General features: G+C 61.9%; 1 protein-coding gene across 3 annotated transcripts; it reads left to right on the forward strand.

Annotated features, from left to right (window-relative positions):
* Window positions 1-1,105: 1,105 nt before the first annotated feature.
* Window positions 1,106-18,501, forward strand: JUP (junction plakoglobin). 3 transcript variants are annotated; one of them, XM_066205076.1, is made up of 15 exons: window positions 1,106-1,169; window positions 10,496-10,734; window positions 11,693-11,946; window positions 12,174-12,412; window positions 12,801-13,002; window positions 13,414-13,558; window positions 13,930-14,033; window positions 14,969-15,307; window positions 15,706-15,861; window positions 15,985-16,104; window positions 16,254-16,404; window positions 16,524-16,645; window positions 16,900-16,939; window positions 17,265-17,432; window positions 17,657-18,501. In XM_066205076.1, exons 2-14 carry the CDS (start codon window positions 10,503-10,505, stop codon window positions 17,408-17,410), a joined length of 2,250 nt encoding a protein of 749 aa, XP_066061173.1. In that variant the 5' UTR covers window positions 1,106-1,169; window positions 10,496-10,502; the 3' UTR covers window positions 17,411-17,432; window positions 17,657-18,501. The 3 variants fall into 3 exon arrangements, with proteins under 3 accessions (XP_066061173.1, XP_066061174.1, XP_066061175.1); XM_066205077.1 differs by lacking the exon at window positions 1,106-1,169 and adding an exon at window positions 1,182-1,210; XM_066205078.1 differs by lacking the exon at window positions 1,106-1,169 and adding an exon at window positions 1,345-1,413.
* Window positions 18,502-19,868: the final 1,367 nt, after the last annotated feature.

A 19,868-nucleotide genomic window follows, 5' to 3' on the forward strand; every position in this document is an offset into this window, starting at 1 on the left:
CCTGGGAGTGCCGGGCAGGAGCAGCAGGTCTGGGAGTGGTGGTGTGACCCCAGCAGTGGCTGTGATGTTGAGCATGGCCACCATCCTGTCCCCTGGGATGCGAAGAGTCAAGCTGCAGGGCAGTGCCAGGGGTGCAGAGATGGGATACAGAGTGACTGATTGGGGGCATGGAGGTGGGATGCAGGGAGACGCAGGGGGATGCAGGGGCAAGGCTGCAGGAAGAGATGGGTTACATGGTGAAGGCATCATCGCTCTTCCCTGACAACCTCGACCTTGACCAAGAGGGGAGCGTGAATGAGATTTCTGGCTGACACCTCAGCTGCGCTGTGCCCTGTGCTGCCATGTCGTGCCAGGCTGTGCCGTGTGCCCATTTCCTTGTGCCGAGAGCTCTCTCGCTGTGCTCCGGATCTCCTGCTCAGCGCACAGCCATGAAGTCCCTTTATCTTGCAGGGGCGGTGGGAACTCTGTCTCTCACCTCCCTTCGGAGCTGAGAATCCCCGCCTGGCAGCGCTCGCAGCCAGACGTGCCAGGGAACCTGACAGGCAGCGAGGGTGCAGGTCCCTCCACACCCTCACCGGGGCAGAATCCTCCTGCTCCCCACACCTGGGGGTCCTGAGGTGGGCCGGTGGATGACTCGGGCACTGGGTGACGGCGGCTTCGCCCGGGACGCGGCGGCAGCACCCGGCTGGACCGGTCCGGCGGGGCCCGGGGTTGACGCAGCGCCAGCAGCCCCGAGCCCTTCCCGAACGCCGCTTCCTGCCGCCCCCGCGCTCCTGCCTCGAGGGGTCCCCGCACGGCCCAGGGGGTCCCCGCGCCCCCGGCCCTGCCCAGGGGCGGGGCCCGGCCCCACCTGGCCGCGCCCACTGACGTCACCCAGGTGGTCCCCTCGTGGTCGCGCCCTTGCTCCGCCGCCGCCGCGCCCCGCGCGCCCCGCCCCGCTGTCCAATCACCTGCGGGCGAGGGGCGGGGCGGCCGCGCCCCCGCCAATGGGGAGCGGATAAACACGTCCGGCGGGGGCGGGACCCGGCCGGCCCAGGGGTTGATGGACGTGAGGACCATCCAATAGAGGCGGGGCAGCGCGGGGGCGGGGCCTGTGGCGGGCGGGGCGGCGCGCGGGGCGCTGCTCGCCTTTTGTTCGGGCAGGAGCGGGCGGGCGGCGGAGAGCGACGGTGAGAGGGGCTGGGGTACCGGCACCGGGCGGGGAGGGACGGTGAGTGGGGCCGAGGCATCTGGTACGGGTAGCGGCGGTGAGCGCGACTGGCGCACCGGGCACGGGGAGCGACGGTGAGCGGGGCGGGGCACCGGGCACGGGCAGCGACGGTGAGGTGAGTGGAGCCGAGTCAGCGAGCATCGGGCATGGTGGAGCGACGGTGAGCGGCAGTAGGCCGGCGGAACTGGGCAGGGATCGCTCCGGTGAGCAGGGACCAGGTCCAGAGGACCGGGCTGGCGGAGATCGCGGCGGGGAGGGTCCGGTGAGCAGAGTTGGGGCGGCCGGAACGGGGCCAGGGTCGTGGCCATCGGTCGTTCCGGGCTGGGCTGCACCGGGGCCGTGCGGACTCCGCCGTGCGGGGCTGGGGAGAGGCTGCGCTCGGGGTGGGGAGGACCTGGGTGTCCGGGCCGGGCAGCACCGGGCGTCCCGGCTCGGCCCTGCTGCCGCCGTCTGGGGCAGGGCTCCCCGTGTGCTGCCCGTCAGCTCGGCCGGTCCTGCGCGGGACCAGTTGGGCGGGTCCCCGGGGCTTCCCTCATGGGCAGCTGGGCTGCCCCCGGCTGTCCCGGCCCCTTCCCAGCGCCGCGGGAGCTAGTTTGGGAGTCGCTGCTCCGCGCTCCTGTGCGAGGCGGCGACTCTGTCCCCGGCCCCGCCCGGAGCTGCCGCTGGGCGGGCGAGGCCCTGGCACGGCACTCGCCCGCTGCTCTGGGGCTCTTATGCAAACTGGGCTGCTCAGTGCCCAGAGTCACACCTGGGGACACCGCGTGCTGCTCTCGAGGCCACCTCGAATCGCCTGGACATCTCCGTGTCTACCCGCGGGGCCGGGGCTACCCTTCGCCCACCGCCAGGCATGTGAGGTCGGGGGGCTGAGAGGGCCGAGGGGAGTGCGGGTGACCTGACATCACCCAGACAGCCCCCCGCGGGTTAAGGGTGCTGGGCACGGTGCCGACGGGGGATCCCAGCTGAGCCCCTGACAGCGGACGTCCGCACGGGGAAACGGCGGGGGGAGCGAAACTTGGCTGTTTGTCTGATGTTTGGAGAGGAGAGAGCGCGCTAATTGCGTTAGCTGAGTGATTAGCTTAATTAATCAGGTTTACAGCACAGATGAAAGGATAATGCTGAAATGTTGCTGGGAGTTGCCCGGAGAAGGCAAACGTGGGCTGTCATACGAGCAACGCGGGGAGACGTGTGCTGGGAGAGTGAACGCTCAGGAGGGCACGGCTGCTGCTGGGGACGGGACAGGGTGCCCTGTGCCACCGTTGTGCCTGCACGGGTGTGAGGGCATCAGCCTGCACCCTCCCCGGCCAGGCTGGAAGTTCTTGCACCTCCGGCTTTCCCGTAACGCTGTTGGGGTGCCTGGGTTAGTCCCATGTCTGGTTTGATGTCCCCTTGTCAGCTTCTCCATACCAGAAGGGTGGTGGGGGCTGGGGTCGCCCCGTGACACAGCCTCCTCAGTCGCTTCACCTCCTGCTCCAGGCCACGTCGTGCTGGTTTTGGCGCTGGTGCCAGCCCCGACCAGCTCGCGGGTCTGGTGTCCGTCTGCCATCGGCTGGTGGGGAGCCGGGGGCGCGGCGTCTCCCTGCCAGCTGCCTCGGGGATGGAGCTGGAGCGATGCCGGGGGCGTTTGCTCCGGGCTGGCAGCCGCATCCAGGGCAGGTGCAGTGTCCGCGGGGGCTGCTCCAGGCTCCGCTCTAGGAGTGTCCGGCCCAGCCGGAAACAGGGATGAGAAAATTAGGGGGGTCCATTTCTGTGTCCTTGTCGGTGTCGGAGCTGGATGGAAAGGTGCACAGCACCCACTGGAACTGTGTTAGCACATTTGAAGCCAGTGATCGCTCATTGTTTTGGAGGACTTCCATGAAGCGTCATGAAAAACCCATTTTACTGCTAATTTGGCTTATACAAGTTGGCCATCAGGACGGGGACGCACAGAGCATCTGGCAGCGGTGCCTGAGGATTGTGCTCCCTCCTTGCACTGTGGCTGCTGCGCCGGAGCAGGGACAGACGTGGGTCCCCAGGGCTCAGGGCGTTGGGGAAAGGTGGGGCGGCCGTGCGGGGCCCTCCCTCAGACAATGGCGTTACAGTCTATTGTCTGGGCGATGTGCCGTGTCCTTGCCGGCTCCAGGAAGCGCGTTCATCCCCGGGGGAGGCGGCTGGGGGAACGACCCGGGCTGCTGGGAGGGGTCTCCTGGGGCTGGGTGTGCGACTAGTTTGTGCACCGTGCCCGGAGCCTCCGCGGCAGCGCGGGTGAATCGCGGCCGGGCTGCAGCCCAGGGCCTTGGGCAATGTCCCCTCTGGTCCTGGTGCCGCATTTCAGTGTGTCATTCGGCGCTGCCCTAATCTCATTAACTCACCCCTTTGTTTCCCCCACCTGAAACCCTTACTCAGCCCTCGCAGCCGGGCAGGCACTGCGGTACAGCTGCACGGCTCCTGCAGCTCAAGCCCGTTCCTGACACAGTCTTTCCCTTCAAGACTGTGGTTTGGTGTGGGAGCGCTTGATGGGATTTGGCTTTTTATCACACTTCCAGATCTCCGGGATTTAAGACGGCGCTTTTGCCGGGCGCGCTGCCGCTCGCAGATGGCAGAGCCTGGGAGCGAAGCTGCCCTTGGCCCCGCTCCGCAGGCTGGGGGAGCAGAGCCTCTGCACAGAGAACTTGCAGAACTTTAATTGCAGCATCTGTAGCGACGCTTGTGCGGGTTTTGAAGGTTTAAATTAGACTGGCTTCTAATTAACAAAAGTTAAAAAGAGACATGGTCTCTATTACAGCAGTGTAAGCCTACCTCGGAGTTCAGCTGGTGCTTCCCCACCTAGACAGGGTGTGTGGGCACCCAGAGCTGGGGGTAGGTGGTCAGACTCAGCCCCGTGTTGTGTCCCAGGTGGGTCTGCGTGAATGGAAACGGCTGGGGATGGCAGCTCAGGAGGACACCAGGGCTGCATTCGTGCCTTGAATCGCGTTCTTTGCTCCGGGAGGGTTGGTTTTACCCCTCTTTGCTCATGGACATACTTGACAAAAGTGGTGGACAAGGGGTGGGAAGGTGCAGGTACTCCCGCTCTAAAAAGGCCTTAGACTTGACCTCAACACTATGTCTGTGCTTAAACAGGGCTGGCTTTGCAGCCACACCCGGTTTGTCGATGGCTGCGGAGGGGGGAGGTGAAGATGTTTCTATTTAAGCAGAGGTTTGAAATACCCTTCTAAATACACCATCCCCGATGGGTTCTGCGGCGGCTGCTGACGGGCCTGGAGGCATCCTGGCACGCCTTGGACTCTCGGCTCCGGAATCGCTTTGGAAACAGGGCAGGAGCTTCGTGCCGCGGCTGCCGGGGCTTGTCGGGCAGCCCGCGACATCTGCGCTGTCTGTTCCCAGCGAGTCCTCGGCCTCCTTCCCAGGCGCGGAGCTCCTGGCGGGGTGGAGGCGGAATGCTCGGTGTTTTCCCAATATCCCACGCTTGGCTGATCAGACCTGGGCGGGGGTCACGGCCGTGCCCTCCGGGGAGGCTGCCCCGGTGCTGGAGGGGCGCACAGATCCCGTGGGGTGGGTGCACTGGGGTTCCGTGTGCCTTTGGGTAGGTGGCTGGATGAAAATCTTGTTCCCCTGTGTGGGGGGAGAGACCTTTGGCTGCTGGCAGAGCCTGCCGTAATCGCGGTGACGCGCGGGCAGAGCCCTGGTGACAAATCATTAACTTGCTCCGACAGGCCGGGTGCTGACGGCTGTTAGTGATAATTTCTTGTGAAGCGTCTGAACTTTGCAGCTGTAATGCAACTGGATGGAGAAATTAAGCTGGGGCTCAGCACCTCGGCCCTCTTCTTCACTGCCCCAGCTCCTGTGGCAGGGCCAGGTGGCAAACCCTGTGTCCTGGATACCGTGGCTGCAGCTGGGAACAGCCAGCAAGGTCCAGAGCCTGCAATTATAGTGTTCTTAAAGAACAACTTGTTCTTTGTGCTCATTGAAACAAAATAATGATTTTTGATTTTTTTTATCCAGATGGAGTAATTGTGATTATTCTCACCATGCCAGTTCTCCTTTCCATGGACAAGTGGCAAATTCCCATCTTCCCCAGACATGATTTTAATGAAATCAGCAAACTGTGAGGAGGAGATGAGCCCGTGTGGGTCCTCCTGATCCTGGTGTCGCTGCAGGTGGAGGTGTCTGTGCCAACAACTGAGGATGTGGGGAGGGGGATGCGCTACCAGAGACCCCACAGTGGGTCTTTGGCAGGTGAATGTCCCTGGGAAAGCTTTCCCTGGGCTGGGGGTCCTGCTGTGGGCCCTGCCCCCCGCACAGGAGCGGAGAGTGGGTGTTATACTCAGTACTGTGCGTGCACTTGCAGCGGGAGAGCACTTGATGGATAATGCTGTGTTGGTTTGTGATGTGAAGTGCCAAAACATCACAGCCTGGGCCTGGCGTGTGCTGGAGCTGTCAGGAGCTGTTAATTCAGGTGCAGGCGAGGCTTTTCGGGGACATGATCTGGATTGATGGAGAGCATCAGCTGAGCGCAGCAGGTCGTGGCAGAGTTGCCACGTTCTGGGGCCGTTCTGCTGCCAGAGCCTGGTCTGGTGCTCAGGGGGATGCAGCACCCCCAGCAAGAGGAGCTGGAGCTTTGCATGAGGCATTCAGCAGCTCAAATGTAACAACATAATGCTAGCTGAAATATAAAGAAGGGTCAGGGCCCTCTCCAGTGAAGTAGGCTGGATCTGAGGTGGTGGGGGCAGCCAGGAGCCATTCTGTACCTAGGTATATCCATACTCAAAGGCCATGGGCTCCTTTGTGTGCAAGGCCATGCCAGTGGTTTTGCCTGCTCTAACGAGAGGCTGATCCCCTGCCGTTGTCTCCTCCTCATTAAACTTCAAGCTGCTCTCGTTCCCCTTTGAATTCTTCCACTCATCTTCCCTGTAAAGCCCTATTGAAAGGGCTCCTGGTGCCGGGATCTGACTCGAACGCTTCCCATTGATGCTGGTGAGGTCTTGACAAGCTCCTTTCTCTGCCTGCTCCCGCTGCGTGTTCCTGAGGATCCTCTTCAAAACCACTGAAGCTTTTGTACAGCGTCTGTGCGGCCTTCGTTAGCGGCTGCCCCAGCTTTGTCAGCCCTTGCTGTCACTTCGGAGCACCTTTGGGCAGGGGCTGTGGGTGCTGGGGGACTTGGAGGTGCAGCTCTGCAGGGTGCACGGGGCTCTGGGTGCCCTTGTCTGTGGGAAGGCTCTGTGCCGTGGCTGCCGAGGCCAGGGCTGTCTGAGCGGGCAGTTGCTAATCCCCGGCTGCTCCAGGAAGGGGGGGACCGGAGATGGCTTGTGTGTAGCGTAAGTGCTTCTAAAATAGAGTCTTTTCTTGTGCTGCATTTATTGAATTGCCTTAACTGCCTCTTCCCTTTCCTTAAAAGCCTCGGCGACTGTAATTGCAGCCACTCGCACTCTCCCACCGCCGAGCTCAGCCCCTCACATGCTGTGGTTGCATGTGGGGCCCCCCAGCACTGTTGCCTTTTGCTCCTGGAGGATGTGAGCGAGGGTGGGGCTCTGGGGGGCTCTGGCAGCGCCCTGCTGGCACCCACACTACTTCGTGCTGGGGTGAGGGCAGGCTGGACCTGCATGTGATGAGCTCAGGCTGCCCTTCACACCCACTGACCTTGAGACCCAGTGCCTGGTCTGGTGCAGCCCCTGCCTGGGGCTTGTGAGGGTGCCCTGTGCCTCCCCACCTGCTCTCGTTGGGGTGACCCTACCCTGGGGATGACGGCTGCTCACCCCAGGGATTGCTGCTCCCCAAAAAGTCCCTGAGCAGTAGATATTTCTGCATGAAGCAGCACTCACTGCTTTCCTGCTGCTGTTCTGGGCAGATCAGTCCTGTCTGCTGGCTGTGTCCTGCCTGATGAGGCTGAAGGCTTCACAGCAGCTGGTGAGAAGGGCTAGTCAGGCCTGGGGCTGCGTGTTTGCCAGAGACTTCCTCCACAGACGGTGTCCCGGGGGGCCGGTGCTGCTTGGACGCTGATCAAATGGCTCCGGGGGCGGATGAGCTGCTGGCCGGTGCCCGACAGCCCGCGGGAGCTTCCTCTGCCTTCCTGGCTCAGGGAAGTGGTGGGAGAGGGATTAACCTTTTCCTGGCACTGCCCTGCTTGGGTGGCTGAAGACCTTGCCTGTCCTGCACTCCATGGCTGAAGCCCCTCAGGTGTCTTGGTCCCTTCCCCATTGTGGTGCCAGGAGCAGGCTGGAGGTTCTCCCCAAACATGCTGTCCCCTCTGAGCGGTGCCCCACATCTGTTTCCTGGGGGATTTCTCACTTCCCAGGAGCAAGTTCTGTTTCCCTGGGGTCTAGGCTTGCATGGAGTGGGGCTCAGGTGAGGCCTGGTGGCACTGTTCTGCCCTCACTGATCTTCCAGCCTGGCTGGGGGGAGGTAGGAGCTGGGCTCAGCAGCAATCATCCTGCCCACAGGCCTGATGTGCGAGGGCTGGAGCCCACCCAGACATGCCCCCTGCTCGTGGCTGACCCTTCAGTGTGGGTATTTTCACATGTGCCCCAAATAACACCCTGCTTCTCCCTCTTGCCTGAGGGTCCTTCCCTGCTACAGCACTTTGCTAGAAACATTGCCAGGAAATGGCTCCTGATCAGGTGAACCCAGGTGTAACCAGCACCCCACTGATCCTGCTGAGGAGGAGAGAGGACACCTGAGGACAGAGCTGAGCTGTGGAGGATGGGGGAGAAGCTTGTATCAGTGTCTGCCCCTCACTGAGTGATGAGCAGGGCACACTTGACATTGGGTTCAGAAAATGTCACTGCTCACCGTAGGAGTGTCTGACATTTGCTCTGCTGGCCCTGTCACCTCGGGTGCTGTTGGCCTCGCTGGCCCCTGTGGTGATGAGCAAATGCTGTTGGGGGATGCTCAGGGGAAGGACAGGTGCCTGTGTCTCTTCTGTGGGGCTCCTGCTCTCCTGCTTGGAGCTTGTCTGAGCCCAATCACCAGAGCTCGTGTCTGAGCTCCAGGAGCTGTGCTGGCTTTTGATGTCCCTGGGTGCTGTGGTGCAGACTGAAGGGGTGGCTCATGCATAATGCAGGGCTCTGTACGGTGTCTGAGCCCAGCTCCTGGAGGTTTGGAAAATTAAGTGTCTGTCTGATGCCTGTAAATTGTGGAGCGGATGTCACTGGTCTGCAATGGTGCAGCAGGATCAGCCTCTGCCAGATCTGTCTTGCTGCTGCCTGGGGTCCCTGCCCTGGCCCTGGTTGTGTGATCTTTCCTGCCCTCAGCTCTGGTCTTCCCCTGCCCACCTTATCCAGGGCAGCTTTCCAGTGCTTGCTTGTGGTGTTGGGGCCCTGCTGCCGGGGCAGTGCAGGTGGGGTGGGTGCTGGCTCACCCAGCTCCTGCACCAAGGTGATGTGCCCTGCCAGTGCCACAGAGCGTTCTCCTGCCTACCACTTCCACACTTCGTAAGGCATGACTATTGCTTCTCTTGAGTTTCCCAACACAATTTGGAGACTCTGCCACCGCGGCCAGGATGACCCAGCTGAAGGACTTGCGCTCCCAAATACCAATGCCGCAGCACACGAGTGTGGGTGTGCAGCACCACGACACTCCCAGCTCCGCACCGGGGCTCTCACGGCCCATCCCCGCTGCGACGCGGGGTGGGGAGCAGAGCTGTCTCTCCTGTCGCCCCTGGCACCATGTGTCACACACTGTCCCAGCTCCTGTCCGCCGTGGGATGGCTCTGCCTCCACCGCCCTCCATTAGCGGGTCCCTCCATTGCCTGACCACCGTGCATTATGCACAGCCCATTATAGCTGCTCTCAGTCTGCCAGTGCTGCTTGACAGCTCAAAAAAATATTGGATTGGCAGGAGCAGAGCCCTGCCGCGGCTCCGGGAAGGCGGCTGCGGCTGGGGCTGGGCGCGGGGGGTTGCAGGATGCTCCCAGCCGGGGGGACAAGCGTGGCGGGCTCCTGTTTCCCATCTGGCCGCTGCTCCCGCGAATGAGGGCTTGGGATTCCTCCCTGCGAGCGCCGGCCCGTGCAGCTGGCGAGGGCTCGGCCGCTCCTTGGGAACAGCCGGCAGCGGTGGGACGAGCCGCGCCAAGCCCGTGCGCGCCGTGCCCCGCCGGGACGCCCCACGGAGCCGCGTCCTCGGCCACCACCCGACGCCCTGAGTCAGCCGCCGGCCTGGCGGGGGGCTCAGCTCGGTCTCCTCGCTCCCCCAGGAGGGCGCTGGGGCCCGAGGCTGCCGCCCCAGCCCGGCTGGTCCCTGCGGGTCCCGCGCTGTGCTGGCGGCTGGAGCGGAGCCAGGGGCGTGCGGCCACCCCGGTCCGGCCCGGCGCAGGAATCGGGGCCGGTGCAGGTGGTAATTAGGCTGTTTGGAAGTGGATGCTGCTGCGCCCAGGTATGCCGGGCGGCAGCTGCTCCCTTCGCTGCTTATCGCCTCTGAAACTCTGACTCATTCCACTCCTGTGCGGCAGGGAAGGGATAGGAATCCTGGGTGGTGGGTCAGCGGAGGGCTGGGCGGGTGCTGTCTCCGTCCCTCCCTCCTCGCCTGCCTCCATCCCTCCTGGCCCTGCCGGGAGCCTGGATGCAGGGCTGGTGACTCACAGCCCTGAGTGAGCTCAGGCATTAATCCATGAGCTATCCTCCCTCTCTCCCTCCCCCTGTATCCCCAAATTAAAGACAAGGAAATCCTAGCCCTGCTCCCAGCAACCTTGGCTGGTTTGTCCTGAGTGTTGGGATGTGCCGGGCTGCCCTGTCCCGGCACTGAGTGGGGAGTGCCCAGCCCCGGACCACACCGTAAGCGCCTGTGGTGCTGAGCACCCATGGGAGAGCTGAGCCAGTGGCTTTGCCTGCTTATTTTTAAGTGCTTTAGGAGTGTCCCAGGAAGCTCCTAAAAAGATTCATTTTATGCTTGGAGCTCCAGCCATATGGCGCTTGGAACTCTTGGCGTGTCCCCAGCTCTTTGCAGGTCCTGTCTCTGGAAAGGGGTCTTAAAAAAGCTCATGGGCAGCTGGGGAACCCTGGAGCTTGTGGTGTCCCACTGCACCAGGCAGAGCCTGCCCACACCTTGGCCGTGCCAGTGGTGAGACACGGTGTTGTGAGACACAGCGCTGTGAGACGCAGCCGCGGTTCAAGTCTGAACATGAGCAACAAAGTGCTGAGCTTTGGGTTCGTCATCCCGGTGCCGCCTTTCATCTCCAGTGGGGGAGGAGGGCAGATAGGGATCGGCTCCATCTGCTCGTGGCCTGCGCAGAGGCCGGCTGCTACACAGGGGGCAGGAGGGTCCTGTGGCAACCTGGGCTCTCCTGGAGGCGTAACCTCTCCCCTCGCCACCCCGCAGAGCAGCCATGGAGGTGATGAACATGATGGAGCAGCCAATCAAGGTGACGGAGTGGCAGCAGACCTACACCTACGACTCTGGAATCCACTCCGGCGTCAACACACAGGTGCCCTCCGTCAGCAGCAAGTGCCTCGGGGATGATGATGAGGTGTATGGGAAGCAGTACACCATCAAGAAGACGACCACCACGAGTTACTGCCAGGGAGGGAGCCAGAGCCAGAGCCAGAGCCAAGCACAAGGTAAGGGGCTGTGGGGCCTGGCACATCCTCAGGCTCAGCTGCTCAGCTTCTGCCTTCCTCTTCCTCCCCCGTAGCCATACTGCTGCGTCTGGTTACTCCTCCATGCTGATTTCCACACCCTGGGAGTTGTTGCTGCCTAAAATATGCTCCCTCCTGTCCTCCTTCCCAGCCCCGAGAGGCTCTTGCGTGGGGGTGGCGCATGGTCAGCCTGCGCTGGCGCTGAGCTGCGCGCACATCCAAGCGTGCCAGCGGGTTGGCTTGAGATGGGAACAGCTGATCCTGGCCCACAGATCTGTCACCTGCTCTACTGCCTGTCTGCCTGCTGGGAAACCTGTCCCAGTGTGACTGCCAAGCTGCCAGTGTGTGCTGTAACACCGCGCCACTGCCACGGCTTCTCCCACTGAGGCGAGGACAGCGTGGAGCCGCAGCCTGGAGTGAAGGAGATGCTTCCCCCCAGCTTTACCCCCTAAAAGGGGGCTGGTTTGCTCTGCTTGCCTCTGCAGTTCCTGTCAGCAATATGCCCTGGAAGGTTTATTTACCACCTCCTGCAGGGATCAGATCCCCCTACGGGACCCTGTGCTCTCCTTGTGCTGCAGAGTTGAGGACCATGGGTGGCTACTGCAGTATCACAGCTCAGCATCCTTGATGGGGAGGGCCTCAGCGTTCCTCTTTTTTCCAGTGCCAGCTGGTCCCAAATTGCAAATATCCTTAATTTTTTAATTAATGGGCCTTGTGTGACAACTGCCTCATCATGCTGCCTAATTGAGTGTTGTCTTATCTCTGCGCTGCCGGATCTGTTTACGCTTTGAAGCTCCAGCTCTGTGCAGAGTGTGCCGGGACTGCTGACGTGGCTGGTGTCACTGCGCTAAGCTCTTGCTCATCTTGTTGGGTTTGGGAAGCAGGGCTGGGAGTGCTCCTTGGAGGGAGCCTTACGCTGCCTCCCTGTCCACCCCTGCAGCGGACATGGAGGCTCAGCTGGCCATGACCCGTGCCCAGCGCGTCCGGGCCGCCATGTACCCCGAGACGGTGGAGGACCGCTCGCTTCTCATCACCACCCAGCTGGAGGGGCAGCAGACCAATGTGCAGCGCCTGGCAGAACCTTCCCAGATGCTGAAGTCAGCCATCGTGCACCTTATCAACTACCAGGATGACGCCGAGCTGGCGACACGTGCCATCCCAGAGCTCACCAAGCTGCTCAACGATGAGGACCCGGTAAGGAACTATGTTTGCTGTATGTGTCTCTGGGCTTTCAGCTGCTACACAGATGGGCTCCCATCCCTGTGGGGCTCTGTGGCTATGGCTGTCTCCTTCCTCTTGGCCAAACTCCTGGTTTCCTCTGCCCTGCACCAGGACTGAGCCCACCTCTGCCCAGCCGTGTCACCTGGCATCCTGTCCTTGGTGCACAACCCCTTCCCACACGCCGGCTCCTCTCCCTCCAGGTTGTTGTCAGCAAGGCAGCCATGATCGTCAACCAGCTCTCCAAGAAGGAGGCGTCACGCCGCGCGCTGATGCAGTCGCCGCAGATCGTGGCGGCCGTGGTCCGCACCATGCAGAGCACCAGCGACCTGGACACCGCCCGCTGCACCACCAGCATCCTGCACAACCTCTCGCACCACCGCGAGGGCCTGCTCTCCATCTTCAAGTCTGGTGGCATCCCGGCCCTCGTCAGGATGCTGAGGTACACAGTGGTGGTGGGGACTCCAGGGAGGTGGCAGAGCCTGGCAGCTCCTCCTGGGCTGGGGGCAGGGGAAGGGAGGGTTCATGCTGCCCTCAGTGTGGGTCCTGCTGCTCACCGACACAAGGGAGTAGGAGACTGTGAACCTGTGGAAACTCCTGGGGTTTGCTGTTTATGGAGCCTGCATTGGGGCAGGAGGAGGGGAGGGCTGCCTCACTCACGCTGCCCTGGCCAGAGAGATGGGGCTCAGGCTCTGAGGTGTCCCTTCCCTGGGGCCATGCTGAAGGGTGCTGGTGGGTGCTGAGCTCGGGGCAGCCCCGGAGGCTCTACTACAGTCCGGTGAGCATGGTGTAGTTCCTGCACTGACGTGGTGTGTTCTGCCTGCCTGCAGCTCGCCCGTTGAGTCGGTTCTCTTCTACGCCATCACCACCCTGCACAACTTGCTGCTGTACCAGGAGGGGGCCAAGATGGCCGTGCGTTTGGCCGACGGGCTGCAGAAGATGGTTCCCCTGCTCAACAAGAACAACCCCAAGTTCCTGGCCATCACCACTGACTGCCTCCAGCTTCTGGCCTATGGGAACCAGGAGAGCAAGGTAGGATGGGGATCCCAGACTAACAGAGATGTGGGGTAGGCAGGAGGGGGGTGGTTGCCCAGCTTTGCACCTCACAGATGTGCAGGAGGCAGCACTGGAGACCCCACCATCTCATGTGTCCCTGGTGATGTGACCAGAGCATTCCTGCATGCCAAGGGGTTGGAGCTTCTGCCTGGCTTGTGTCCTGGCATGAGCTGGAGAATCTGGAGAGGGGGTCCCAGCAGCCCAGGGCTGCCACACCCCAGCCCTTCACTCTTGACGCCCCATCCCTGGAAGTGTTCAAGATCAGGTTTGACAGGGCTGGGAGCCACCTCATTTAGTGGAATGTGCTGCTGCCTGTGGTGGAGGGTGGAACTGGATGGTCTTTAAGGTCTCTTCCAAAGCAAACCATTCTGGGATTCTGTCTTGCAGCTGATTATTTTGGCCAACGGAGGACCCCAGGCCCTGGTGCAGATCATGCGCAGCTACAACTATGAGAAGCTGCTGTGGACCACGAGCCGCGTGCTCAAGGTGCTGTCGGTGTGTCCCAGCAACAAACCTGCCATCGTTGAGGCTGGTAAGAGAGGCTGGGGCAGAGCCACAGGAGCAGGGTGAATGGTGGTGTCGGGGCGATGTGGCTGAGGATGTGTCCTCCCGCATGTCTGTGGGACAGGCAGGGGTCTGCGCAGGCAAGTGAAGCCACCTGTACTGGCCTGGATTCCTGCTCTGAGGGCTACTTAGGCACATTCCTGGCACTGTGTGTGGGCAGGATGCATCCTGGATGTCTGAGAGCTCTTCACACACCACATTTGGGCTCCCCTGAGCCATGAGGCTGCTTTGTGTACAGGAGCATCGGCCGATGCCCAGCCCATGTAGCCCTGCTGCCACTCGCTCCTCCTCCTGCTAGGATGGCCAGGGGTGCTCACAGGACTGTCCCCTTCCCTGCAGGTGGCATGCAGGCATTGGGCAAGCACCTGACCAGCTCCAGCCCTAGGCTGGTCCAGAACTGCCTGTGGACCCTGCGGAACCTTTCTGATGTGGCAACCAAACAGGTGAGTCTTGCAGGACCCCTGGTTGTGCTTGAGTGCCACATTTCGGAGCCGTGTCCGTGCTAGGTGCTGGGCAGCTCATGCCAGGCTGAGTCCAAAGCCTCATGTTCCCTGTTCCATGAGCTGCAGCAGCACGTGCCTGGCGGGGTGAGGGGATGCCCCACTGTGCTCAGGTTACCCTGCAGCAGGGCGTGCCCTGCATCGCGGGGTGCTGCTCACTGCCTGTGACCCTGCCCATGCCAGCTGGCTGCCAGCACTCCTGCGTGTCCCCAGTGTGGGGCCGAGGCCACTGCGGTCACTCAGCGGGTGCCACCGCAGTTTGCTCTGGCTCGGGAGCCCCATCAGCCTTTCCTGAGCTGGCTGCCTGCCCAGCTCCTGGGGGAGCTGCCAACAGAGCTCCTGCCAAGGCTGTTGTGCCCTGCAGCTGGTGCAGAGATGACCCCAGCCCTGCTCTGGGTCTGCTCTCCCAGCCCTTTGCTGCCTCCTGACGAGTTTTCCCATCTGCTGGGGCCACTCCATGCGGATTAGCTCTGATGCAGCCTGGAAACTATTTTGGCTGTCATAGAACCATCCCTGGCTCTGCTGACTGAAAAGGTTGAAGGAGGTCATGGTGCTTTAACTCCTTCCTGTCCTGCTGCTGGCCAGCACGCCCAGGACTGGGGTCACTTCATCACCGTGTGGGGAGTACTGGCAGGGGCATTGGAAGTGTGATTCCAGCAGAAGACATTAAACTGAGTGAAACTGCACGTGTTAGAGTAGCTGGGGCTCACCATGATGGAGCAGCTCCAGCTGTGGGGGATGGAAAAGGAACTCTGTGGGAGTCAGGAACACTGCAGCACCCCGATTACCGCCTGCTGGGGGCACGTGGGGCCAGATGGGGGCAGGAACTTGGGTCTGGCTGTGTGTGCTGCTCTCACCTCCCATCCCCACTCGTGCAGGAGGGCCTGGACGGCGTCCTCAAGATCCTGGTGAACCAGCTGAGCTCTGATGATGTGAATGTGCTGACCTGTGCCACTGGCACTCTCTCCAACCTGACCTGCAACAATAGCAAGAACAAGACACTGGTGACGCAGTCAAACGGGGTGGAGGCCCTGATCCACACCATCCTGCGGGCGGGCGACAAGGAGGACATCACCGAGCCGGCCGTCTGCGCCCTGCGGCACCTCACCAGCCGGCACCCCGAGGCCGAGATGGCGCAGAACTCGGTGCGGCTCAACTACGGCATCCCCGCCATTGTCAAGCTCCTCAACCAGCCCAACCAGTGGCCACTGGTTAAGGTAAGGGGCCAGAGGGGTGTTGGGGGCAGGAGGAGGCCGGTGCCTGGGCTGGAGCGAGCCCCCCCCGCTGTTCTGTGGTGGGGTGGGCTGCTGAGGGGGTCAGCAGCTGGTGCTGTGCACAGAGTGATGGTGGCTGCTGCTGCCACAGCCCTGCTCCTGTTGGGTCGTGTCCTTGACAGCAGCTGATGGAGGAAGTGGCTGGTGCCTGCTTCTCATTGGAGCTGAAGCTCAGCTTGGGGAGAAGATGGATCCAGGGCGGGGGGAAGCTGAGTCAGCCTGCACCACAGAGGGGATGGGGTGGGGCAGATGGGGAGGGGTGCAGCCGGTGGGTCTCTCGGGGAACACGTGCTGTTTTGATACACAGTTGAGATAAATCACTCCTTCCTCCTCTCCTCCAGGCTACCATAGGCCTGATCCGCAACCTGGCCCTGTGTCCAGCCAACCACGCCCCGCTGCAGGAGGCCGCCGTCATCCCCCGCCTGGTCCAGCTGCTGGTCAAGGCTCACCAGGACGCCCAGCGACACGCGGCCGCCGGCACACAACAGCCCTACACGGTGAGTCCCCACCCCTTTGCCCTGCTCCCAGCACAGCCTGGCACCCCAAAACCCAGCCTGTCCACTTCAGGTGGCCGTGCCCTGGCGTGTGAGGGCCCTGGCTGAACTCTTATTCCCTGGCAGGATGGAGTGAAGATGGAAGAGATTGTGGAGGGTTGCACAGGGGCACTGCACATCCTGGCCCGGGACCCCATGAACCGCATGGAGATCTTCCGCCTCAACACCATCCCTCTCTTCGTGCAGGTCAGGGCTCTGGGGACACAGGGACTGCACTGGGCCACCTCCTGCCCAGCCTGCACGGGGAGCTGCAGCCCTGGGCTACATCAGGACATGCCCTGGGCACAGGGGCTCCTTGCTGGCTGCTTCACACGGCTGCTGATCTCTCCTGGCAGCTCCTGTACTCGCCGGTGGAGAACATCCAGCGTGTGGCAGCCGGCGTGCTGTGCGAGCTGGCCCAGGACAAGGAGGCAGCAGATGCCATCGATGCCGAGGGGGCCTCAGCTCCCCTGATGGAGCTGCTGCACTCCCGGAATGAGGGAACAGGTGAGTGCTGCCGTGCTGGGGGCTGTGCTGGGGACTCTCCTGGCAGGGTCCCAGTTGGGGCTTCTGGGGCTCTGATGCTGCATGGCAGCAGGAGCTGAGGCTGCCGGCCATCCCTGCAGCCACCTATGCGGCCGCTGTGCTCTTCCGCATCTCGGAGGACAAGAACCCTGACTACAGGAAACGTGTCTCCGTGGAGCTCACCAACTCCCTCTTCAAGCACGACCCGGCAGCCTGGGAAGCGGTGAGCATCCCAACAAGATCTTCTCCCTGGGGAAACCAGGGCGTCAGGGGATGGCCCTGTCCTGCTTCCAAAAGGGCCAGCACCTCCAACGAGAGCTCAGACAGGAGAAATGGTCAAACAGTGGGAGGTGGGAGGCAGATGGGCTCTGGCCTCAGCTCCTGGCTCATGGCACCACCTGGGGCAGGGCTTGCCACCACATGGCCCCTGAGCTTTGTGAACATGAATCCCTTCAATTGTGCCACCTTTTTCCGTAGGCTCAGAGCATGATCCCCATCAACGAGCCCTACTCAGATGGTGAGTATGGCACCAGCCCTCCTTGCAGGGTGCCTGTGGGCTGGGTTATTGGGGGGCAGTTGCCTCATGTCACCAAGCCAAGGCTGGTTTTTAAACCTTTTTCAGGTGGCTGTCAGTCGAACGCCAGCCCAGTGTGCTGGGGATTGGGGGTGCACCGTGGGATGGTCGGCACACACAGCTGGTGCCCTTGGGCTCAGGGATGGTGGGGCCCTTCTACAGCACCATGTGTCACGTGCTGCCCTGGGTAGGGGGACAAGGAGGTGGCTGAGTTCTGGAGAAGTCACTGGCTGGTGGGAGCTGAGGTTGCCACATCCCTTCCCTGCAGAGCTGGACCCTGGTTACCGCGCCATGTACTCGGGTGACATCCCCCTGGACCCCATCGACATGCACATGGACATGGACGGGGACTACCCCATGGACGCCTACAGCGACGGCGTCCGAGCGCCCTTCACTGACCACATGCTCGCCTAACCCGCCTGCAGCCCCACACCAGGTACCTGCCAGCACACCTGGGATGTGGCCACAGGATGGGTAGCCAGGGGAGGCAGGGCTGGCTGATGGCACCTGGCATGCTGGGGGGTCCCTGGTGCCACCACGGGGTCCCTGGTGCTGCCATGGATCAATGTCCCCATCACCTGTGGGCCCAGGGGGTCCGGAGCCCTGGTCTCCTCCCAAATCCCCCCCTTGGTGGATGACAGGAGTTCTCTGCCACTGCAGGTGTTCTCTCCATGCAGAAGAGGGTGGCCCCAGAGCTGAGCGTTCGTGAGAAGGACTTGGGAGACAGAAGTGCCTGAGAAGACAAAACTTTTCCATTCCCACGAGAGGTTTTATTTTTTGATTTGTTTTCTTCGCTGTGGGGCTATGGAGAAGGTCCTTCCTCCTGGGACTGCTTCGAGCACCTACTGCCACATCCAGCATCCAAGATACTGTTTCTGAAGCTTTAAAACACAAACCTTGCACCGTTAGTGATCTTTCATTGGCAAAATAGTCTTTTCTATGAATATATATTTCTTTTTTATTTTTAATATGGTGCCAACGGCTTTTGCCGTCTTTAAGTTTGTGCTTTCTAACTTCCCCACGATTTGTTCTGTGTGTTAGTGTTCTAGGAGAGGAATCTGACATGGAAAAACCCTTTGCTTGCTGCGAACTCCAACTGAATCAGGCCAATCCAGAGTTTGCCGAAAGCAAAGGGTCCGTGTCCCAGGACCTTCGGGGTGTCTGAGGTTTAATTCTTTCCCATCAGCCACTGGGAGCTGACTTCGTGTCCCTGTCCTGCCAGTCCCCATAGAGGAGTGACTCCAGCATTAGGAACTGTGTCCTTGTACCGATCTTTGTTGCACATTTTAACCTGTTTCCCTTCTCTTTGGTGAGTGGTGTGTTTCCGTCCCCTCCTCCCTTATCTAACGCATTTTTTAAAAGAGGCTTTAGATCTGATGGTGGTTTAACACTCCGGCTGGAAAGGGATGGACAGTTACTGGAGTGTGGGTCAGGAATGGAAGATTTTATTATTTCTGTAAGTTGTTTTTGTATAGACCAAAGCAAAGAATAAAATAACCCCTGCAGCCCTGTGCTGCCCTGAGCCTGTTCTTCTGTCGGCTGGGGACGGTCCCTCGGGGCAGCCAGGGGAAGGCACAGCTGTCGCCCTCTGTGAGCCCATGGCGAGTTCCTCCATGGGCCAGAGTGATCCTGTGGAGCTCATTCCCATGCTTGGCACCTGCTTTGCCTGGACGTGGGCCCAAGCTGCCACAGAGCACGGCAGGGTACCGAGGTTCATGTGCCGTGCTCGGGACAGGAGCAAGCGGGGACAAAGCAGCAGGAGCTGGTCTGGGAAGTGGGACTGGGGGGAACATCCTGCCTGAGCTCAGCCTGCCGTGGCTGCAGCCAACCCCGGTGCTCAGGGAAATGGATCTGCTTCCTGCCACAGCCCGTGCCAGGACCAGCGACGAGCAAAACAACAGCTGCCTTCCGGGCAGCCCCAGCAGAACCCAGTGCACTTCCCGAGGGCAGTGGGGCTGGGGTGGCTCATGGGATGAGGCTGGGGGCCAGACAGCCCTCAGCCTGCTGCAGCTGCTGCCAGAGCAGGAGACAATCGGTGATAGGCTTTGGCTCCAGCCCTGTGTGCCTGGGATGGGGTGTTGGCTGTGCCAAGCCTGGACCCCACCTTGTGGCTCCCAGTTAGCCCTGCTGTGGGCCACAGAGATGTTCCTGCTCTCAGATCTGACTGTCCCCAAAGGGCCAGCGGATCTGGAGATGCCCCAGAACATGTGCCCTAGGAGGGGTCGGATCCTGCAGCCATCCTGGAGCCATGGGCAGGGGTGTGCCCCCCGCACGTGTTGGGGCAGGAATGCGCGTCCCGAAATCCCCAGTCCCACTGCGGCAGAGCTGCCAGGGGGCATAGCCGGGATTTTGGTGGGGAAGTGGAGCCAGAGGACACCTGGCCCAGAGCCACAGGAGCTGCTTGCGGGGTCCCCAGGGTGTGGTATCCCCGGGTGGGCTCCGGGAGCGGCGGGACGGACTACGGGGTCCCGGCATCCTCGGCTGCGCTCCGCACCTGCCGGGGAGCGGCTTTCGCTGCCGGCGGCGGCCGGGAGCGATGTCCGAGGGCTCCGCAGTCGCTGCCGCGCCGGTAGCAGCGCCCAGCGTGTGTGCGGATCTCCCGCCCCAGGACCGCCAGCTGCACCCAAACCCGGCATCTCCCGCACTCCCGGGTGCCCCGAGCCCTCGGCTCCCGCCGTGTCCCCACCCCTCCTCCGGGCCGCGCCCGCTGCCCGCTGTCACAGGCTGCGCTCTGCCTCCGGCTCTCACGGTGTCCCGCGGCCCCCAGGCTGCCTTGGGGCACCCCAAATCCCCGGGCAGCTCCCGCGGGCGAGCCCCGGGCCGTGCCCAGCCGGTCCCCTCCGTTCCCCTGGGCTTGTCACAGACGGCGGCT

This window comes from Chamaea fasciata, unplaced genomic scaffold, assembly GCF_029207755.1.
Source record: "Chamaea fasciata isolate MVZ Bird 193981 ecotype frontalis unplaced genomic scaffold, bChaFas1.0.hap1 SCAF_27, whole genome shotgun sequence".
In the NCBI taxonomy this organism is placed as follows: Eukaryota; Metazoa; Chordata; class Aves; order Passeriformes; family Sylviidae; genus Chamaea; species Chamaea fasciata.

Coding starts and splice junctions, on each gene's coding strand:
- JUP (XM_066205076.1), top strand. CDS start 10,503: ATGGAGGTGATGAACATGATGGAGCAGCCAATCAAGGTGACGGAGTGG. Junction 11,947..12,173: donor TGCTCAACGATGAGGACCCG/GTAAGGAACTAT, acceptor CTCTCCCTCCAG/GTTGTTGTCAGCAAGGCAGC. Junction 16,105..16,253: donor CCATCCCTCTCTTCGTGCAG/GTCAGGGCTCTG, acceptor CTCTCCTGGCAG/CTCCTGTACTCGCCGGTGGA.